This window comes from Akebia trifoliata, chromosome 1 (genome assembly GCF_017979445.1).
Source record: "Akebia trifoliata isolate Shusen 1 chromosome 1, ASM1797944v1, whole genome shotgun sequence".
Taxonomy (NCBI): Eukaryota; Viridiplantae; Streptophyta; class Magnoliopsida; order Ranunculales; family Lardizabalaceae; genus Akebia; species Akebia trifoliata.
Window position 1 is genome coordinate 32,440,615 of NC_141375.1, and position 18,041 is coordinate 32,458,655.

The following is an 18,041-nucleotide window of genomic DNA, read 5'->3' on the forward strand; positions in this document are numbered from 1 at the left end:
GTAACATATATTATTGCAAAAAACAAAATTATTGTAAGATAAATAAATAATATGGTTGACCAATAGCTCTACATGTGCTCCACCTTGCATAATCAAATGTAAGTTTTGTCATGGGAGAGAAGAAATTGATAATCGACATACCTAAGTTTAATTTTATATTTATGTTTTAAATACCAACCCATGATTGGAACAAAAATTTGTTAAATTGATCAGAATTCAATTTGGTTGGATGGACTTATATTTATTAAAAAATATTTTAAAGTAGATGAAAATTTTCCTAAATTATCTTCATTTATGTTGATAAAATGTATAACATTCACAAAAGTCGATTCACTAACCAAACCGATTTTATTGGGTTTGGTTTTCAAGATACTGTTTTATGTACATTCACCAACATCCTTGAATAGATCTGAGTTTAATAATCAATTTTTTTTCTTCAATTTTTTTGGTTTAACTCCCTATATAACAATGGATATTATACCTCCCTTGATTTCAAAATAAATTTGGTATGCCACCTTTAACAATTGACTGTGTCTTAAGTCAATGCAAAATGTAACCAAGAGAGTTTTCCCATAGAATCAGAGCTGAGAATGTTGTACAAGAACCTGAATCCTACAAATAGTTGTCCTCACATGTTTTACCAATTCCATGGAAATTTTGGGGATGTGAGAACTATTGAACTCAGGTTTAAAGCCATTATGTACAAATGTTTTTGTTAGATAAATGTGCAAATCTCCTTTTCATTCTAAGAAATATTGAGACAACAATGGTAAGACTAAGAAATATAAAATTAAAAACAAATACATCCAAGTAAATGGATGGGATTTATTAGGTTCAATGTAAGGGTAAGTTGGCTCTCCTTTTGTAATCAAGGTGGCTCATCTTGATGTCCTATATTTCTTTTGAATAAAAATTAAAACATTTGGCTGAGGTGGTTTAAGCATAGTCAATGGAGACTGATTATGGTCCAAGTTGTTAAGAAAACATGGGCAATTGAATCAAGAAAATGAATCGGAAGACATAAAAACAAGATGCAATCGCACATAGAAACATAGAGATTTTACAACGTACGTCCAAGGATTACACCGATTCCACTATGGAAAGAAAAGTTGCAGTTACAGATTATACACCCTTTTAATCAACCAGAAATTTTGGGAAAAGACCTTATTATTTTTGCTTATATGAACAGTTGAGAACAAGTGCAAACCACACATCCAATAAACTATGGGTTCCTCATTGGTGATTTGTCTGTGGAACCCATGCTCCAACTTGTTGAGATGCTTCCATGTTCCATGTCGAACATCGACCAACCATCGGTGGCATCACTGTGGGTAAAATAGACACAATTCCTCTTATACCCAATTCAGTTGCATTGATCTCCACACAACAACCAAGGTTCATGAACAATGCATGATCCCCAAGGCTTACCATCTTGATCCATGACATTCTAGAAAGATCAAGTCGAAAAATCTCTATGTCGTCTACTACATTCATCGATTTCTTATAGATTAGGAAAATAATCAAGATCTCTCCACAAGATTCTACCTAGTATTCTCTAAAACCCCTTGACCAGACAGAAGGAATGGCTCTTCCTACATTCAAAATTTTGAGTCTAGGATGAGATTCTATGTCTACAGTTGCAAGTGTTCCTTGCAAACTCATAACATAGAGCAGTCCCTCGAAGGCAATGGCATTTGTAAATTGTACAGAGAATGGGTTGTGGGAGGAATTCGGATCAATAAAGTTGTATTCTTCTTTGGTCCATGTAAGTTGTCCATCCATGTAGATCAAAGAAGGCTAGATGAGAATTACCAGTTGGTACTAAAACCATATATATGTTTGGTTAAAGGGATCTTTTAAAGCCAACTCACTCAAGGGAAATATATATATATATATATATATGGTTATATTACCTGGTTGCCATTAGAGCATTTACATTTTTCCAAAAATAACTTGTGCCTCATCCACCAGTAATTGTTCCATTGTTTGGTGAAGATGTCATAGATCCTGCTTTTCTCATGACGAGGAAGAAGGAGCCACGGGTAGTCTTGGGTTGGACTACAATGTCTCGAAGTTGGCTTCCACATTGCTAATGCAGTTGGTGCTATAATGTCCCTTCATTGGATTCCATCTTAGCTTCTCTACATGTTGGGGAAATGTCGAGGGCCACCGGTCAGCAATATTGCTGTTATTTTTGGCTTGCTTCTCTTTCTTGTTCTTTCTTCTCCCCATGCTCTTTGTTCCTTGCTTTGACAAAAATAAGTCCCTGTAGATAATTGGTAAATTAGTTTCCATTATTATTAAAATGCCACAAACCTTTACAAAGGAACCCAATGAAGCATAAGTGTAGTTGATAAGTAGTTATCAAGAAAGAAAATATTTACCTTGACACACACACACACACCCCCCGATGAAGTTGATGTGTTGGATATCAAAAGGAGAAGTAACATACAAAGGAGGCCGAGAGAAACCCCAGGATGGAAAGCAAAAACAAGATATTACTAGTTACATAAACTATCCCATCTAAATACAAAGTCCTCGGAAGAGAACCCAAAGAAGTCCTTGCTTAACTTTGCCCAGAAAAACAACTACCCAAAAATCTCTATGTACACAGAATGCGAATTGTTCTCCTTGCTTTGGAACATCCTGTTATTTTTCACTTTCCAAAAATCCCAAACTATGGTTGAATGATAGCCCAAAAGTGCCTTTTTCTATGAGAAAAGATGTTGTAAGTCCGCCCTTCTAACATCATAAGAAAGTTCTTCGGAAAAATCCACTATATTCAAAACAAAGACATGAAAGATGACCAAATTCCTCGAGAGAAAGAGCAATGAAGAAGAGTGTGAATCACAGATTCGTCATCATTCTTACAAAGGGGACAAAAATTAGGAGTGATATAATTTTATATCAATGTTTTAAAAATCAACCCATGATTGGAACAAATTTTTTTTAATTAATCAGAATTCCATTTGGTTGGATGGACTTATACTTATTTAAAAAAATTAGTAAGTATATGAAAGTTTTCCTAAATTATCTTCATATATGTTGATAAAAAGTATAACATTCACAAAAATCGATGACTCACAAAACGATTTTATCGTAAAATCTGGTAGGACATGGTTGGACCACTGATTGGGTTTGGTTTTCAAGATACTGTTTATACATCCACCAACATCCTTGAATAGGTCTGAGTGTAAGAATCATTTTTTCGAGTTTTTTTGTTTGCCTCCCTAGATAATAAAGAGTATTTTTATGCCTCCCTTGATTTAAACATAAACTTGGTATGCCATATTTAACCACTTACCGTGCCTAAGTCAGCAAAAATGTAACTAAGAGAGTTGTATTGGTTACTTCACCATCCTTTTATACACAAGGATAAAGAGATTGAGGAAGACCTGTAGAATTAGTGCTGGATGGCTAAAGTGGAGATGTGATTTTGAAGCACCATGTGTGAAAAATGAAGTAGCAAAGAGAAAAGAATCGCACACAAACACATTGATTTATGTGGTTCAGCGGTGTGCACACGTCCATGGATCAAATCGAAATCTTTACCCTGTATTCTTCAAAGTTATAACACTAGATCTCTAGCAAAACGAGAACAGAGAAAACATTTCTCTGTTTCCCAAAATCAAATCCTAGACGGTTTTCCCAAAACAATACATATATATACCCCGAAAAAAATTCACCATGGAGGCGTTCCCCTCGAACCCCTACATAGACTCAGGCGAGAAGCTTGACTAGGACCTTTTTCTCTCGCTTTGAGCCTCAACCCTTCAAGCCGAGCTCACTTCGCTTCAGAAAGGGTCCCCTTTGATTTTGCTTCTTGAAGCCCAATCTCAAACAAGAATACAAGACACCTCACACAACACTATATACATGACGTATGCATATCAATCTATTAGAGAATAAGATACACTGTATTAAAATGCATGAGATACATTGTATCATTGTTAGTGTATCTTACACAAATGGAAGGTTGTGATGAAGGATATTCTAGAATATATATTGATATTTAGAATATATCAATTAGGATATTCTAGAATATTTATATTAGGTAGATTTCATATATCTTGGTTGATGTAATGCCTATAAATACCCTATTGGGACTTTTGTAATATTCATCCAAGAATCTCAATAAAATTCATATTTTCTACATGGTATTAGAGCTCAAGCTCCACTGAGCACATCGATCTTGGTGCGCCGTTCTTCGGCGATGGCGCCACCGCCATCGCCGAACCTTAATTATTTTGTTATGTTATTAATATTTTTTTTCAATAAAAATACCGTATTTCTCTATATTTCAGATCTAAATATCTTTTATTCTCTTCTTTTCTATTATTCTAGATTTTTTATTTTTCCAATAAAAATCACAACTCCTTCTATATATTTACAAATCTCCCAGTTTCACACATTCATGTTACATGATCTCTTTTTTTTTTTTTTTCCTATATAAAATCTCTCCAATGAGAGTTTTTTTTTTTATTTAAATGGCACAATCCTACTTTTTATGCTTCTGGGAGAGATCATGACAGATTTGGTCTAATAAGCCACCGGCTCTGACGGACTCAAAAAGAGCGGGATGCGACAGTGATGGACTTCATAGACAGACGGTGACCTCCAGCAAGCACGATTGGCACCTCGACGATCAATGAACATATTCATTATTGAGATCAAACAATTATTCAACAAAACCAATTGCATATTCCTTTTTCAAAGGACCATGCAATTGCGGGAAGATATTAGAGAATAAGATACACTGTATTAAAATGCATGAGATACATTGTATCATTGTTAGTGTATCTTACACAAATGGAAGGTTGTGATGAAGGATATTATATATATTGATATTTAGAATATATCAATTAGGATATTCTAGAATATTTATATTAGGTAGATTTCATATATCTTGATTGATGTAATGCCTATAAATACCCTATTGGGACTTTTGTAATATTCATCCAAGAATTATCAATAAAATTCAGTATTTCTACACAATCAAACTATAAGAAAAAAATTTATAAGATGGCGCTAAGAATAGTTATGCTTTATGGATTTGGATGTTGAACAATCAAAAGACATTATTTTACTAAATTGAGTGTAACAGAGATGAGGAGAAAAGACGAAGAATGAATACATTTGAGAAAATATAGGAGAATCTCTAAGAGAATAAGTTGAGAGAGTCAATTGAGATGGTTTGAGCATGTACAAGTGCAACTTAACATGATTACAATTCCACAAACATGTAATAGTGAAGTTGAGATGGTTTGGGCATGTGCAACTTAAGGTGATTACAATTCTAGTAAGAAGTAAAATTGAAGTTGAAGTTGAAGGTAGACCTTTTATTCTTCGACCTGATTACATAAATACCTTCATTACACAAATACTTCTTATTGAGTCCCGGGGATCTCAGTCACAAACTGAACACAAGACACCGCTGCACAACAGTGACTATACGACCAATTAATAATGCATTTTAGTAAGAAAGAGTGGCATTCCTAAGCGGACTTTTCCAAGGATCCAAATAATTTGGACACTATAAAACCCGAAAGAAACTGGTTGGAGATAATGAAAGCGCATATGAACTCACTTCCAATAACAAAAGAATAAAAAAATAGTGAAATGAAAGAACCAAACTCTTTTTACCAACCCAAAAACTTTGGGCAAAGATTTTATTATTGTTGTTTCTATGAACAGTTGAGAATAATAAGTAAACATTTTGATAGAACAATGAAGAGATAACAACATCCAATGACATGCATTGGTCATTTTATTTTTTCCTTGCAGTACAAACCACACATATATCCATTAAACTATGGGATCCAAATTGGTGATCTGTCCGTAGAATCCATGCTCCAACTTGGTGAGATGCTTCCATCTTCCATGTCGAACATCCACCAACTATCGGCGGCACCACCATGGGTAAAATAGATGCAATTCCTCTTGTAACCCAATTCAGTTGCATTGATCCCCACACAACAACCAATATTCATGAACAATGCACGATCCCCAAGGCTTACCATCTTGATCCATGACATTCTAGAAAGATCAAGTCGAAAAACCTCGATGTCATCTACTATGTTCATTGATTTCTTATAGATTAGAAAAATAATCAAGATCTCTCCACAAGATTCTACCAAATATTCTCTAAAACCCCTTGACCAGACAGAAGGAATGGCTCTTCCTACATTCAAAATTTTGAGTCTAGGATTAGATTCTCTGTCTATAGTTGCAAGGGTTCCTTGAAAACTCATAACATAGAGCAGTCCCTTGAAGGCAATGGCATTTGTAAATTGTATAGTCAATGGGTCGTGGGAGGAATTCGGATCGATAAGATTTTTTTCTTCTTTGGTCCATGTAAGTTGTCGATCCTTGTAAGGAAAAAGAAGGTCAGATGAGAATCAACAGTTAGTACTAAAACCATATATATACATATAATTGGTCAAAGGGATCCAATCAACCCAACTCACTCAAGGAAAAATATATATAGTTATATTACCTGGTTACCATTAGAACAACATGTACATTTTTGCCAATAGCATGGGTGCTTCATCCACCAGTAATTGTCCCATTGTTTGAGTAAGATATCATGGCTTCTACTGTTCTCATGAGGAGGAAGAACAAGCCATGGGTACTCTTGGGTTGGACCACAATGTCTTGAAGATGTCTTCCACATCTTGCTAACACAGTTATACATTTTGTTAACATTTTTGGTTGTATAACGTCCGTTAAGAAACGTCATTGGATTCCTTATTAGCTTCTCTACGGGTTTGGGTAATGTTAATGGCCACGGGACACCTATATTGCTGTTATTTTTGGGTTGTTTCTCCTTCTTGTTCCTTCTTCTCCCCATGTTGTTCGTTCCTTGCTTTGACAAAAATGAGTTCCTGTAGAGAATTGGTAAATTAGTTTCCATTATTATTAAAATGCCACAAAGCATTTACAAATTAAGGAACACAATAAAGCATAAATGTACTTGAAAAGTTATTAAGAAAGAAAATATTTACCTTGACACACACACACACACACACACATACAGATGAAGTTGATGTGTTGGATAGATGGGGAGGAGGGGATGCAGCTTGATAAAAGCATTCATAGACTTGGGCTCCAAGTATGTAATATATGTTATTGCAAGATAATTAAATAATTTATTATCGTAAGAAAAATAAATAATATGGTTGACCATTAACTCTACATGTGCTTCAACTTGCATAATCAAATGCTAAGTTATGACGAGAGAGAAGAAACTGATAATCAGCCCAATTTAGTTTAATTTTATATCAATGTTTTAAAAACCAACCCATGATTGGAACAAAAATTTGTTAAATTGATCATAATTCAGTTTGGTTGGATGGATTATATTTATATATAAAAAAATATAGAAGTATGTGAAATTTTTCCTAAATTATCTTAGAACACCATATCTTGCCCAAATCCCCTGGGTACATACAATACCCCCACAAACCAGATAAGCATGGATAAATCCTTGTGGGTGGCTGACGAGGGGGCTTGAACTGAAGAACTCTCCATTTTTGGAGGGATGCCTTGGCCACTGCGCTCAACCCTCGTTGGTTTAAATTATCTTCTTATATGTTGTTAAAAGCATGCATAATATTCACAAAAGTGAATGATTCGCTAAACAAACCGTGGCTTGACATAGTCGGACCATGATTGGGTTTGGTTTTCAACACACTGATTGTACATCCACCAACATCCTTGAATAGATCTGAGTGAAAAAAATCAAAATTTCAAGTTTTTTGGTTTACTTCCCTAGATAATAAGTACTTTTATGCCTCCCGTGATTAAAAACAAAATTGGTATGCCAGCTTAAACCATTGACTGTGTCTAAGTCAATGCAAAATGTACCCAAGAGAGTTATATTGATACTTCACCATCCTTCTATACATAAGGATGAAAACATTTTGAGGAAGGTGTCTCCCATACATAAAATCAGAGCTGGAAGGCCAAATTGGAGATGTGACTTTGAAGGACTATGTGCATGACAGACTCAAAAGAAAATCTCAAAAGAAAATTTCTATAAGACGGTGTTAAGACCAGTTATACTTCAACTATAACAAAGATGAGAAGAAAGACTAAGAAAGATATATTTAGAACAAATGGATTCTAGAAAATGTAGGAGTAGCTCCAAAAATGATAATAAGTACTCGGAGAAAATCAATTGAGATGGTTTGGGCATGTGAAACAGCATGATCACAGTTCCAGAAACAAGTAATACTGAAATTGAGATGGTTTGGGCATGTGCAACTTAAGGTGATTATAATTCTTGAAAGAAGTAATATTGAAGTTGACGGCAAAAAGAAAAAATGTAGATGAAGACAATGAAAGCAGATATGAATTCACTCCTAATAATAGAAGACTTGGCTTTGGACAAAATGGAATGAAGGGCACGAGTCATTTCTATTATATTTTATAATTAAGTGAGTAGTCAAATTTATAGTTCATAATCAAAGATAAATAAATTTTTTGATATGCTCTCAAGCTTTCAAGACATTTGGAGTTTTACTTAAAATTTGCATATAAAGCGTGTTGATGTGAAAAAGGATGAAAAGAAAAAATTTCTATTATCATAGAAGGCAAAGTAGCCATTAACATATATTTATCAGTGAATAATAATATTGGTTATTATTTTTCTATTTACAACAAACTACACAGCCATTAAACTATAGGTTTGGGCTCACCGGATCAAAGATGGGAGATTTATATCTGTAGAATTGACACTTGAACTGGGATTGATGCTTCCACTTTCCATGTCAAACACCCACCAACTTGCATTCATTCTGTGTCTAAAATAGATTTGATTCCCTTGGCACCCCAAACAACTACTAGAAAGAGTCATACAACTATTTAGTCCCACAAACAACACGCGATCACCCAAACTTTTCAACTTAATCCACGACGAACAAGATAGATCAAGCCGGAAAACTTCAACATCGTCTACTACGTTAGTTGTTCTTCTTGATATCACGTAGATCACCAGTATTTCACCCCAAGATTCTACTAAATATTCTCTAAAATACCTGGACATGGTAGATGGAATTGCTCGTCTTACACTAAGTATTGTCGTTCTTGGATAAGAATCAATGTCAATAACCACAAGAGTTCCTTGCAAACTTAACCCATAGAACTTTCCCTTAAACGCAACGATGCTTGCAATTTGAATGGTACATGGTTTATGCATTGAATTCGGATCATGAAGGTTACATTCTTCTTTTGTCCATAAATATTTTTGTTTAAATCCGGATTTGAAGAACATAAAACCCAGAGGAGAACCACCAGTTATTACCAAAACTGTACAATCGCGAGGTTTGGAAGACAAGACTACGTGTTGGAACGTAACATTGGAATCACATGGTGGAAGTTCCATGTTGGAGATGTTCCCAATTGGATTGATTAGGTAATATTGGGAAGGCTTGGATCCTCTCATTACCAACCAACCATGGGAGGAACCAACACAGTATTTCCAGTCGTATCTATGTAATTTTCTCCAGTATACTTTGCACCAAGGTAAGGTTAAGGCTAGATGGGTCCTATTATTCTCACCTTCATCGATCGACACGAGGTGCGGATACTGTTTGATTGAATTACACTTTCTTGATGTTGATTGCCACATTTTGCTAACCCCACCAAAACTAATACATTCTAAGAGATGTGGTTGATTGGAGATTAGCTTGAATAGATGATCCGGAAGATCTGGCCATGACCTTGTATTTTCGAAACTAATAGATTCAAAGATATATGGTTGCTTGGAAATTAGCTTGAGTAGATGATCCGGAAGATCTGGCCATGACATTTTATTTTCGCGGCTATTAACCTCCGTATTTGATTGCTTCTTACCCTTCTCTTTTTTCTTCTTTCCTTGCTTTTTTGTCTGATTTACTGCCAAAAAAGAAAATTTGTAACTCATCTCTATATTGTTGAAACTACTCCTGCGGAAGAACGACAAAATATAATAATCATAAAATAGAAAATAAAATAGAAAATACAGAGACAAAAGTTTTGAAGTTCACCCTTTTATGGATTCCATTGTCGGAGGCCATGGATTTTTTTTCATTTAATTTGAAGTTATTATAATTTAGGGTGCCCAACTCAAAACCAATTGGCAATTAGTGAAGAGGATCAAGAGCTTATAAGGAGAGAGACAAGGCAATGAGCGTCCGATGTGAGATTAAACACAACACACCCAGCATGTGTGGGTCAAAGCACGTGGAAATATTAATTAAGTGATGTGAAAGAGAAAAAAACCCACTCTGATACCAACATAAGTTTGAAGGTCCAACTCAAAACAAATTAGCAATGGGTGGCGAGCCCAAGAACTTGTAAGGAGAGAGAGAAAGATTAACATATACATATGCAAACCCCTACAAAAGCCAATAAGTTAAGAGAAGGTAGAAGGCATCAACCCATTAGTCACATCACACCATTTATAAGCAGTAATATATAAATTCAATTCAACCCAAAGAGACAAACTAATTAGACATGATGAATTAAATATATTAGTGCTAATAATTTAAGAAAAATTAAAACCCGACTGTGGAAAAAGAGAAAAATATTGTCGAATAAAATACCTGTAAAAAGTGGTGGCATGGTTCTTGTGAGAACGAGAAAGATTGGAATTTTAAACTCGGAGGAGCAATCTACTCAACTTATATAGAGTTCACAGGCCTGCGCCTGCCCTTCAAACAAAACTGTAGATGTTACCCAGAATTCACCTTTTCATCCTTTTCTTTTTAAATAATAATAATCATATAAAATAAATTTTTTTTTTCAAAATAATATCTTATAATTTTATTTTCAATCTGAAATAAATCCTATATGTACTTTTGGCTTTTATTTGAGGTTAAAAAGGTAAAATCTAGATGTGACAACTCAATGATATCCATCTTGGTAAAAATAAATAAATACCAAAATGGATATATGACTTTTGATAATTAAAAAAAAAAAAAAAGGTTGAATTAGTAATTTTGACCACCCGCCTAACCATTTTGAAAATTTTGCCTAATAAAAATGTGTCGAATGGTACTTGAGACTTTTTATTTTTTCAGTAATTAAATTATGAGAGGTACGTGGCAGCATGTAGAGGACCCTGATCAGTCAAACGCCCACTCGCTGCCAACGACTTTATGGGAACTGGGGGTCCTCTTCCTTGGCTCCCAAGTTAATGTCTAGGCTTGGGCTTGGGCTTTTCATGGTTAAATTTTCGTTGGCACAGTGGCACTCTGACACAGAGTTCTTGATCAGCTATTAAAGACAGATATAGATTTGCCGAATCCTCTGTACCTGAGAACTTGTATGTTCCACCGTGCCCGACTTACAGACTGTGCCTGAGAAGAAAGATAGAAATAGATATTGAATTTTGGACTGAACTTGAGCTTGAGACTGAGAAGACAACCAGATATGCCCGCTTGTCCCATAAGAATTTTTAAAATTTATAAGTATTTACGAACTATCGTGGCAGAACAGCTGAGGAAAAAAAAACTGTCACTATTATTGTGACGTGACATGTCTTAGAACCACCGATTCTTTTCCTTGGGATACACAACTGCACATATTTGATATTTATGAAGATGTAGAGTTGTGTATCCGAGGAAAAAGAATCTATGATTCTAGCCCATGCCACATCAGGGGGCGTGTGTAAGAGGGGGTGTCAAAAAATCACGACTCTACATCCAATGACTAAAATTGTTGGTTCTTATTTTTCAATTTATAACAAAATACGCAGCCATTAAACTAGGCTTGGGTATTGGCAGATAAAAGACATGAGATTTATCTGTAGAATCGACACTCCAACCAAATAATGAGACAAATCAAACTGGAAAACCTCCACGTCGTCTACTATGTTAGTTGATTTTCTGGAAGTCAAGTAGATCACCAGGATTTCACCCCAAGCTTCTACTATTCTCTAAAATACTTTGATATGGTAGAGGGAATTGCTCTTTTTGCACTCAATATCGTCGTTCTTGAATAAGAATCAATGTCAATAACCGCAAGAGTTCCTTGCAAACTCAACCCATATAACTTCCCCTTAAATGCGACAACATTTGCAATTTGTATCGTAGGTGGCTCTACCACAACATTTTATTGCTTTGAGAAATATTTTTAAAACTTACTAATCAAATAAAATTTTTTAGAACTTAATATGTGTTGGTCTAGTGATTTTTCCTATTATTAATACTAAAACCTATTTAAATAATTATCATAGCAAGCAAAATTTTCATAAACATCAATTAATAATGCATTCCCTGATCTACTGATTTTCATTATGTCACGGATATGCCTATGACCTTTAAAGACCATACCCTTATATGGTTCAATTAATTTAGAGAATTTGATATCTGAACTTTTCTTAGATTTTCTCAACCCCCCTCCCCCCCCCCCCCCCAATTATGTCACGGATATGCCTATGACCTTTAAAGACCATACCCTTATATGGTTCAATTAATTTAGAGAATTTGATATCTGAACTTTTCTTAGATTTTCTCAACCCCCCCCTTCTCCCTCTTTATTTGTCTAGGGATATGCAGAATCATAAATCTTTCTCTTGTGTATTATGAGGCAATGATCTATGGCTCTGTGATGGGGGCTTACATGACGTTAGAGTATCACCATTCTTTTTTATAGCAACATGTCAATGAATAAAATTAAATAAAATTACATATTTACAAGTAGTTGTGTCTCTTAATCTCCTCTTTTAGGTACCAAAAAAAACCTCTTGATCCCTCTTTATTGGAGGATAAAGGGAGTGGGGTTTATCATTCTATTTTATTATAGAGATATTTTAAGAGTGTTGATAATATGACGGACTTGACACACACTGACGTGGAAGCATATACAAAGAGAGAAAGTTTCTCTTTTGCCCGTTCTTTGCCCAGGTCTTTATTTTTTTAGATTGCAAATCTTTAAAAGGATTATGGGGCCCACATTGACAATCCAACGACACAGACATCTAGATTTCATGAAAATATTCATATTATAAAAAAAAAAAAAACAAAATTAAAATAATTGTTTTTCGAACTTGATCCATGGTGTTTAAAATGAACGGTTATCGAGCACCCACATTTAAAAATAAAATTCCACGATGAAAAATAACTACTTTTTTGTTATTTTAAAGTTCATATAATTTTATCCTCTACAACTACAATCCCATTTCATCCAATCATGATTTTGAATGTCACAAGGTGACCAGATCTGAAAGTTTCTGTTTTTCACTATGAGTAGAAGAGAGAAATTCTATTTTTTATTTTTTTAATAAGTTATGTGTTTTTGTGCTAGCGTGCTTCAAGTCCTTTAAGTCCGTCCACCAAAAGTCTGTCAAATTATCAACACTCATGTTATAAAGGAAAAATCTTGGAAGAAAATCAAAATCTCTTGTTCTTCTTCTTTTAATTTGTAAATACGAGAGATCAAAACATTAGTTGACAAAAACATCACTGGTTGATAGTAATCGAGAATCAATTGAGACTTCAATCCAATTGAAAAACGTTTCACTGATGTTGGGTTTGAAAAAGATGATGCAGATCCATGGAAAAAATTAATTATCTCCACCCAACTTTTGGACATTTGTTTAAATATATAATTTGATATAAAAAGTAATATTATTAAATTATGATATTGCTGTCCAATTCCACTTATTTACCGTCAACATTTGAAAAAAAGGAAGACAAAAAAGAGCTGCTATTAAACCCCAACTTTTACTTATTACACCACAACTTAAATATTTGAAAAAAAAAAAAAAAAAAAGAAGAATTTTTCTCAAAATGTGCGTTATTTATGTCAAAATTCTGGGTTTAATATATTATTTAGTTTAATTTTCAAAACATGTTTTTCCAATGAATTTATTGATATGACAAAATTGCTAGTATTTTATCAATAAATTTGTAGATTATAAAATTGACAAATTCACTATATAAAAAAAAAAAAAACATGTTTCGAGAATAAAATGATTAGTGTACCAAACTCAAAATTTCGTCATATCCACTCATAAAAAGAAGATTCACCTAATAAAAATAAGTTAAGAATTGAGGATAAATAAAAGGTGGGGTGCCAATAGAATCTCTCTCTCTGTCTCTCTTTGTAATGTTGGGGTGATAACCTGAACCAAGCTTTTGTAATGCTTGAATGGTGTGTTTTAATCTTTAATTGAGATGTGATTAATTATTTAAGAAATTGGGGGATGTAATTAGTAAAAGATGGAATGCCAATAGCATCTCTAAAAAAGAAAATTGTGAGAGCCAGAGTGATTGCACTTATCTTTGTTGGCGTTACGCGTGGGACCTAATTCCTGCCTACTCTTTCTAGTTTCAGACATGTATACAGCTCAGCCTCAGACATGTATAGCATGTATGATGCAGATTCCAGATTCCAGATTCCAGAGTCCAGACAGACAAAAACGCGTCCCCCGTAGAGATAACTGACGCGGTCTCCTCTTTTCGCGATCGAAAAACCAAAATTTCTCAATTTTTCTCCTAAATCTCTCTCACACGCACTTCTTCTTCTCCAAATCTATTTCTTTCTGTTTAGGGGAAAAGGGGAGAGATCGAAGGATCTACAGACCAAAAAAGGCAAATATGGCGTGGAATCGCTGCTTGTCTGCGGTTCTCTTCTCCTTTGGATAGGCTTGGCTGCATCAAGCTTCATTTCAGGTGTTAATTTAATTTGAAATCCTAGATCTACTTAATTGCTCAATTTGATTTGTGGTCCTTCAGTTTTTATTTTTAATTTCTGATCTCAAATTCGATGGATATTTCCAGGAGATGTCTTCGAATCTCGCGGATCTACCAGTCGGACCCTCCTTCAGGCCAAAAAAAGTAAATAAATCTTTTATTTTTTGTTTCTTTCCCCGTCTAGGATTCAAGGTTATTTTTTTTTTTTTTTTCTTTTATGGCCATTGTTTTCTTATATTGTGTGAATATTCAAAATTCAATCACGTACGATAGAAATGCAGGGAAATTTGTTATTTTAGGGTTTATTTATTTATTATTATTATTATGTTGTAAGGTAAGACGGGTTTGTACTTTGTAGGGGAAATTTCAATTCTTTTCGGTTGTTTTGATGGGTTTTTTATGAAACATTAGAAAAGGAGAATGATATAGATTGTGATTTCTTTGTGATTAATATGATTCACTTAGGGCTTAAACCCATAGCTCAGTTGGTTTGACACATTGCAAAGCAACTTCGATGCCGTGGATTCAAGTCATCCGGAAAAAAAATGATTCACTAAGTTCGCACTTCGCGTAAGAGATTTGTTTGGCCTCAGATCCTATTTGTTAAGAATGAGTTTTCTAGGGTAAAATTTCCTGGTTGTGGTCTTGCTTTTAGGAGAGAGAATTGAGGATGCAAAATCACAATGTAGAATTCCCCCCCCAAAAAAAAAGAAATTTGATAGAAGAAAGTTTTTCCCAGTTGTAGGTTTGATTGGGCTTGGACCCATGCCTCAGTTGGCTAACAAATTGGGTTGTAACTTTGACCTTATGGTTCAAGTCTAGTTTACCAGCCAAGAGAAGTACTAGGCTTGAGTGAGCTCTACCTTTATTAAAGTTAGGTGTATCTATGTGATTAGGCACAGAGGCTTAGCAAAAAAAAATTAGCACAAAACTATATTTCATAAAAATGATTTCTTCTTTATGAGTTGGCACAGAAGTTATTATAACTATAAAGTTGTCTCTTATAACATCTAATTTTACATAAAAGATCATTAAGCGTATATGTTATATATTTTCTTTTGATCATAATCTTTACAAATCTAATTGATTTTTCACGACTCCAGCAATCTATGGATCTTCTCCATCTTCTTGTTTCTCTGTGACAGGCCTACCCATCCAATTCTTTTTCTAGTCTAAGGGTTGAGACTTTTATGCTTCTTTTAGTTGGAGTGGTTGTTACAGTCTAGCTGTTGTTTCTTTTTTGAAGGATTAAACCTTGGAAGTATGAAAGAATGAATTTGATGAAAATATTGTGAGCACATGCGTGTGTGGAGAGAGAGTTTAGGTTGATTGGCTACTATTTTAACATGGACAATGTGTTAGAAATAGGCTGCTAATTAGTTCACTTCTCCAAATTTTGTAGAAGAGGCACTGATAAAAAAAGTTGTGCACAACATACCTCTAGGTAAATGTTTGGCTATTAGGGACTCTGCAAATAGCAAATCCCCTTAGAATGCTTCAAATCGTTAATTAAAAACTCCATAAAAAAGCCAAAGCTTTAAGTCAAGTCCATATCTCAATCAGACAGCTTCCTATGGCCAAGGACTCAATTTCTTGAGGCTATGGTTTCCAGTAATCCAATTTACTGATTAAAATGCAAGAGAAGAAGAAATTAACACGCCAATGCATCCAAGTAGTTTATAAATATCTTGACATCCATATATATAGAATTTTTTTTGTTGTAATTTAAAAATCCAGTTCGTGTATGCGGATTGCTAGCCAAAAATGTCTCAATTTATGAGTAATACCAGGAAAAAAAATGGCCCGACAGAGAACAGTAAGTCTTGACCCAAAAATCCTTTTTGAGCATGTCTGTTATAGCAACATGGCAACTTTTGAATGGTTGGACATTGTTCTCTTAAAGAATGTTGTATGATCCTCTCCTGTCATCTTTTGCAGGTTGCCCCGTTAACTTCGAGTTCCTGGACTACAAAATCATCACAAGTCAGTGTAAAGGACCTCAGTACCCCGCTAATCTATGTTGTAAAGCCCTCAAGGATTTTGCATGCCCGTATGCTGTTGAGTTGAATGACCTCACTAATGATTGTGCCACAACCATGTTCAGCTACATAAACCTCTATGGGAAGTATCCGCCTGGCTTATTTGCCAGCGAGTGCCAAGATAGTAAGCGAGGACTTGAATGCGACACACCAGCACCTACTGAATCTTCTGATGACAAGAGTAGAGGTCTAACTTACCGGGCTCCCTTCCAGTCCTAATGTTCACAGTTGGCTTCCTTGTGTTATTTGTCCAAATGTTTGAGTCCCAGATGTCAGTCTCCTCCAAAGTGTGTTTAATTTCTTCAAACCTTCTGAAGATGGCTTTTGAAGGCTGGGTTTTCAGTACATGTATTTTTCTGTATCAAAACCACTAGATCCATTATAGTTGGTTCTATAACGTCCGTTAAGAAACCTCATTGGATTCCTTATTAGCTTCTCTACGGGTTCGGGTAATGTTAATGGCCACGGGACACCTATATTGCTGTTATTTTTGGGTTGTTTCTCCTTCTTGTTCCTTCTTCTCCCCATGTTGTTTGTTCCTTGCTTTGACAAAAATGAGTTCCTGTAGAGAATTGGTAAATTAGTTTTCCATTATTATTAAAATGCCACAAAGCATTTACAAATTATGGAACACAATAAAGCATAAATGTACTTGAAAAGTTATTAAGAAAGAAAATATTTACCTTGACACACACACACACAGAGATGAAGTTGATGTATTGGATAGATGGGGAGGAGGGGATGCAGCTTGATAAAAGCATTCATAGACTTGGGCTCCAAGTATGTAATATATGTTATTGCAAGATAATTAAATAATTTACTATTGTAAGAAAAATAAATAATATGGTTGACCGTTAGCTCTACATGTGCTTCAACTTGCATGATCAAATGCTAAGTTATGACGTGAGAGAGAAGAAACTGATAATCAGCACAATTTAGTTTAGTTTTATATCAATGTTTTAAAAACCAACCCATGATTGGAACAAAAATATGTTAAATTGATCAGAATTCAGTTAGCTTAGATGGATTATATTTATATAAAAAAAAAACTTATAAGTATGTGAAAATTTTCCTAAATAATCTTAGAACACCATATCTTGCCCAAATCCCCCGGGTAAGTGTGCAATACCCCACAAACCAGGTAAGCATGGATAAATCCTTGTGGGTGGCCGATGAGGGGGCTTGAACTCTAGATCTCTCCTTTTTTGGAGGGATGCCTTGGCCACTGTGCTCAACACTCTTTGGTTTAAATTATCTTCTTATATGTTGCTAAAAGCATGCATAATATTCCCAAAAGTGAATGATTCGCTAACCAAACCGT

The 18,041-nt window shown here is 34.7% G+C and overlaps 2 protein-coding genes across 2 annotated transcripts; one reads left to right on the forward strand and one right to left on the reverse strand.

Annotated features, from left to right (window-relative positions):
- Positions 1–8,565: 8,565 nt before the first annotated feature.
- Positions 8,566–10,688, reverse strand: LOC147411838 (uncharacterized). The gene is made up of 2 exons (XM_086452988.1): positions 10,587–10,688; positions 8,566–9,897 (listed from the first exon to the last, which is right to left on the reverse strand). Exons 1-2 carry the CDS (start codon positions 10,603–10,605, stop codon positions 8,696–8,698), a joined length of 1,221 nt encoding a protein of 406 aa, XP_086309114.1. The 5' UTR covers positions 10,606–10,688; the 3' UTR covers positions 8,566–8,695.
- A 3,664-nt stretch (positions 10,689–14,352) lies between these two features.
- Positions 14,353–17,136, forward strand: LOC147411839 (GPI-anchored protein LLG1-like). The gene is given in 4 exon segments (XM_086453000.1): positions 14,353–14,625; positions 14,628–14,660; positions 14,769–14,825; positions 16,620–17,136. Coding segments are annotated over 4 exon segments (450 nt in total). The 5' UTR covers positions 14,353–14,585; the 3' UTR covers positions 16,940–17,136.
- The last annotated feature ends 905 nt before the right edge of the window (positions 17,137–18,041 follow it).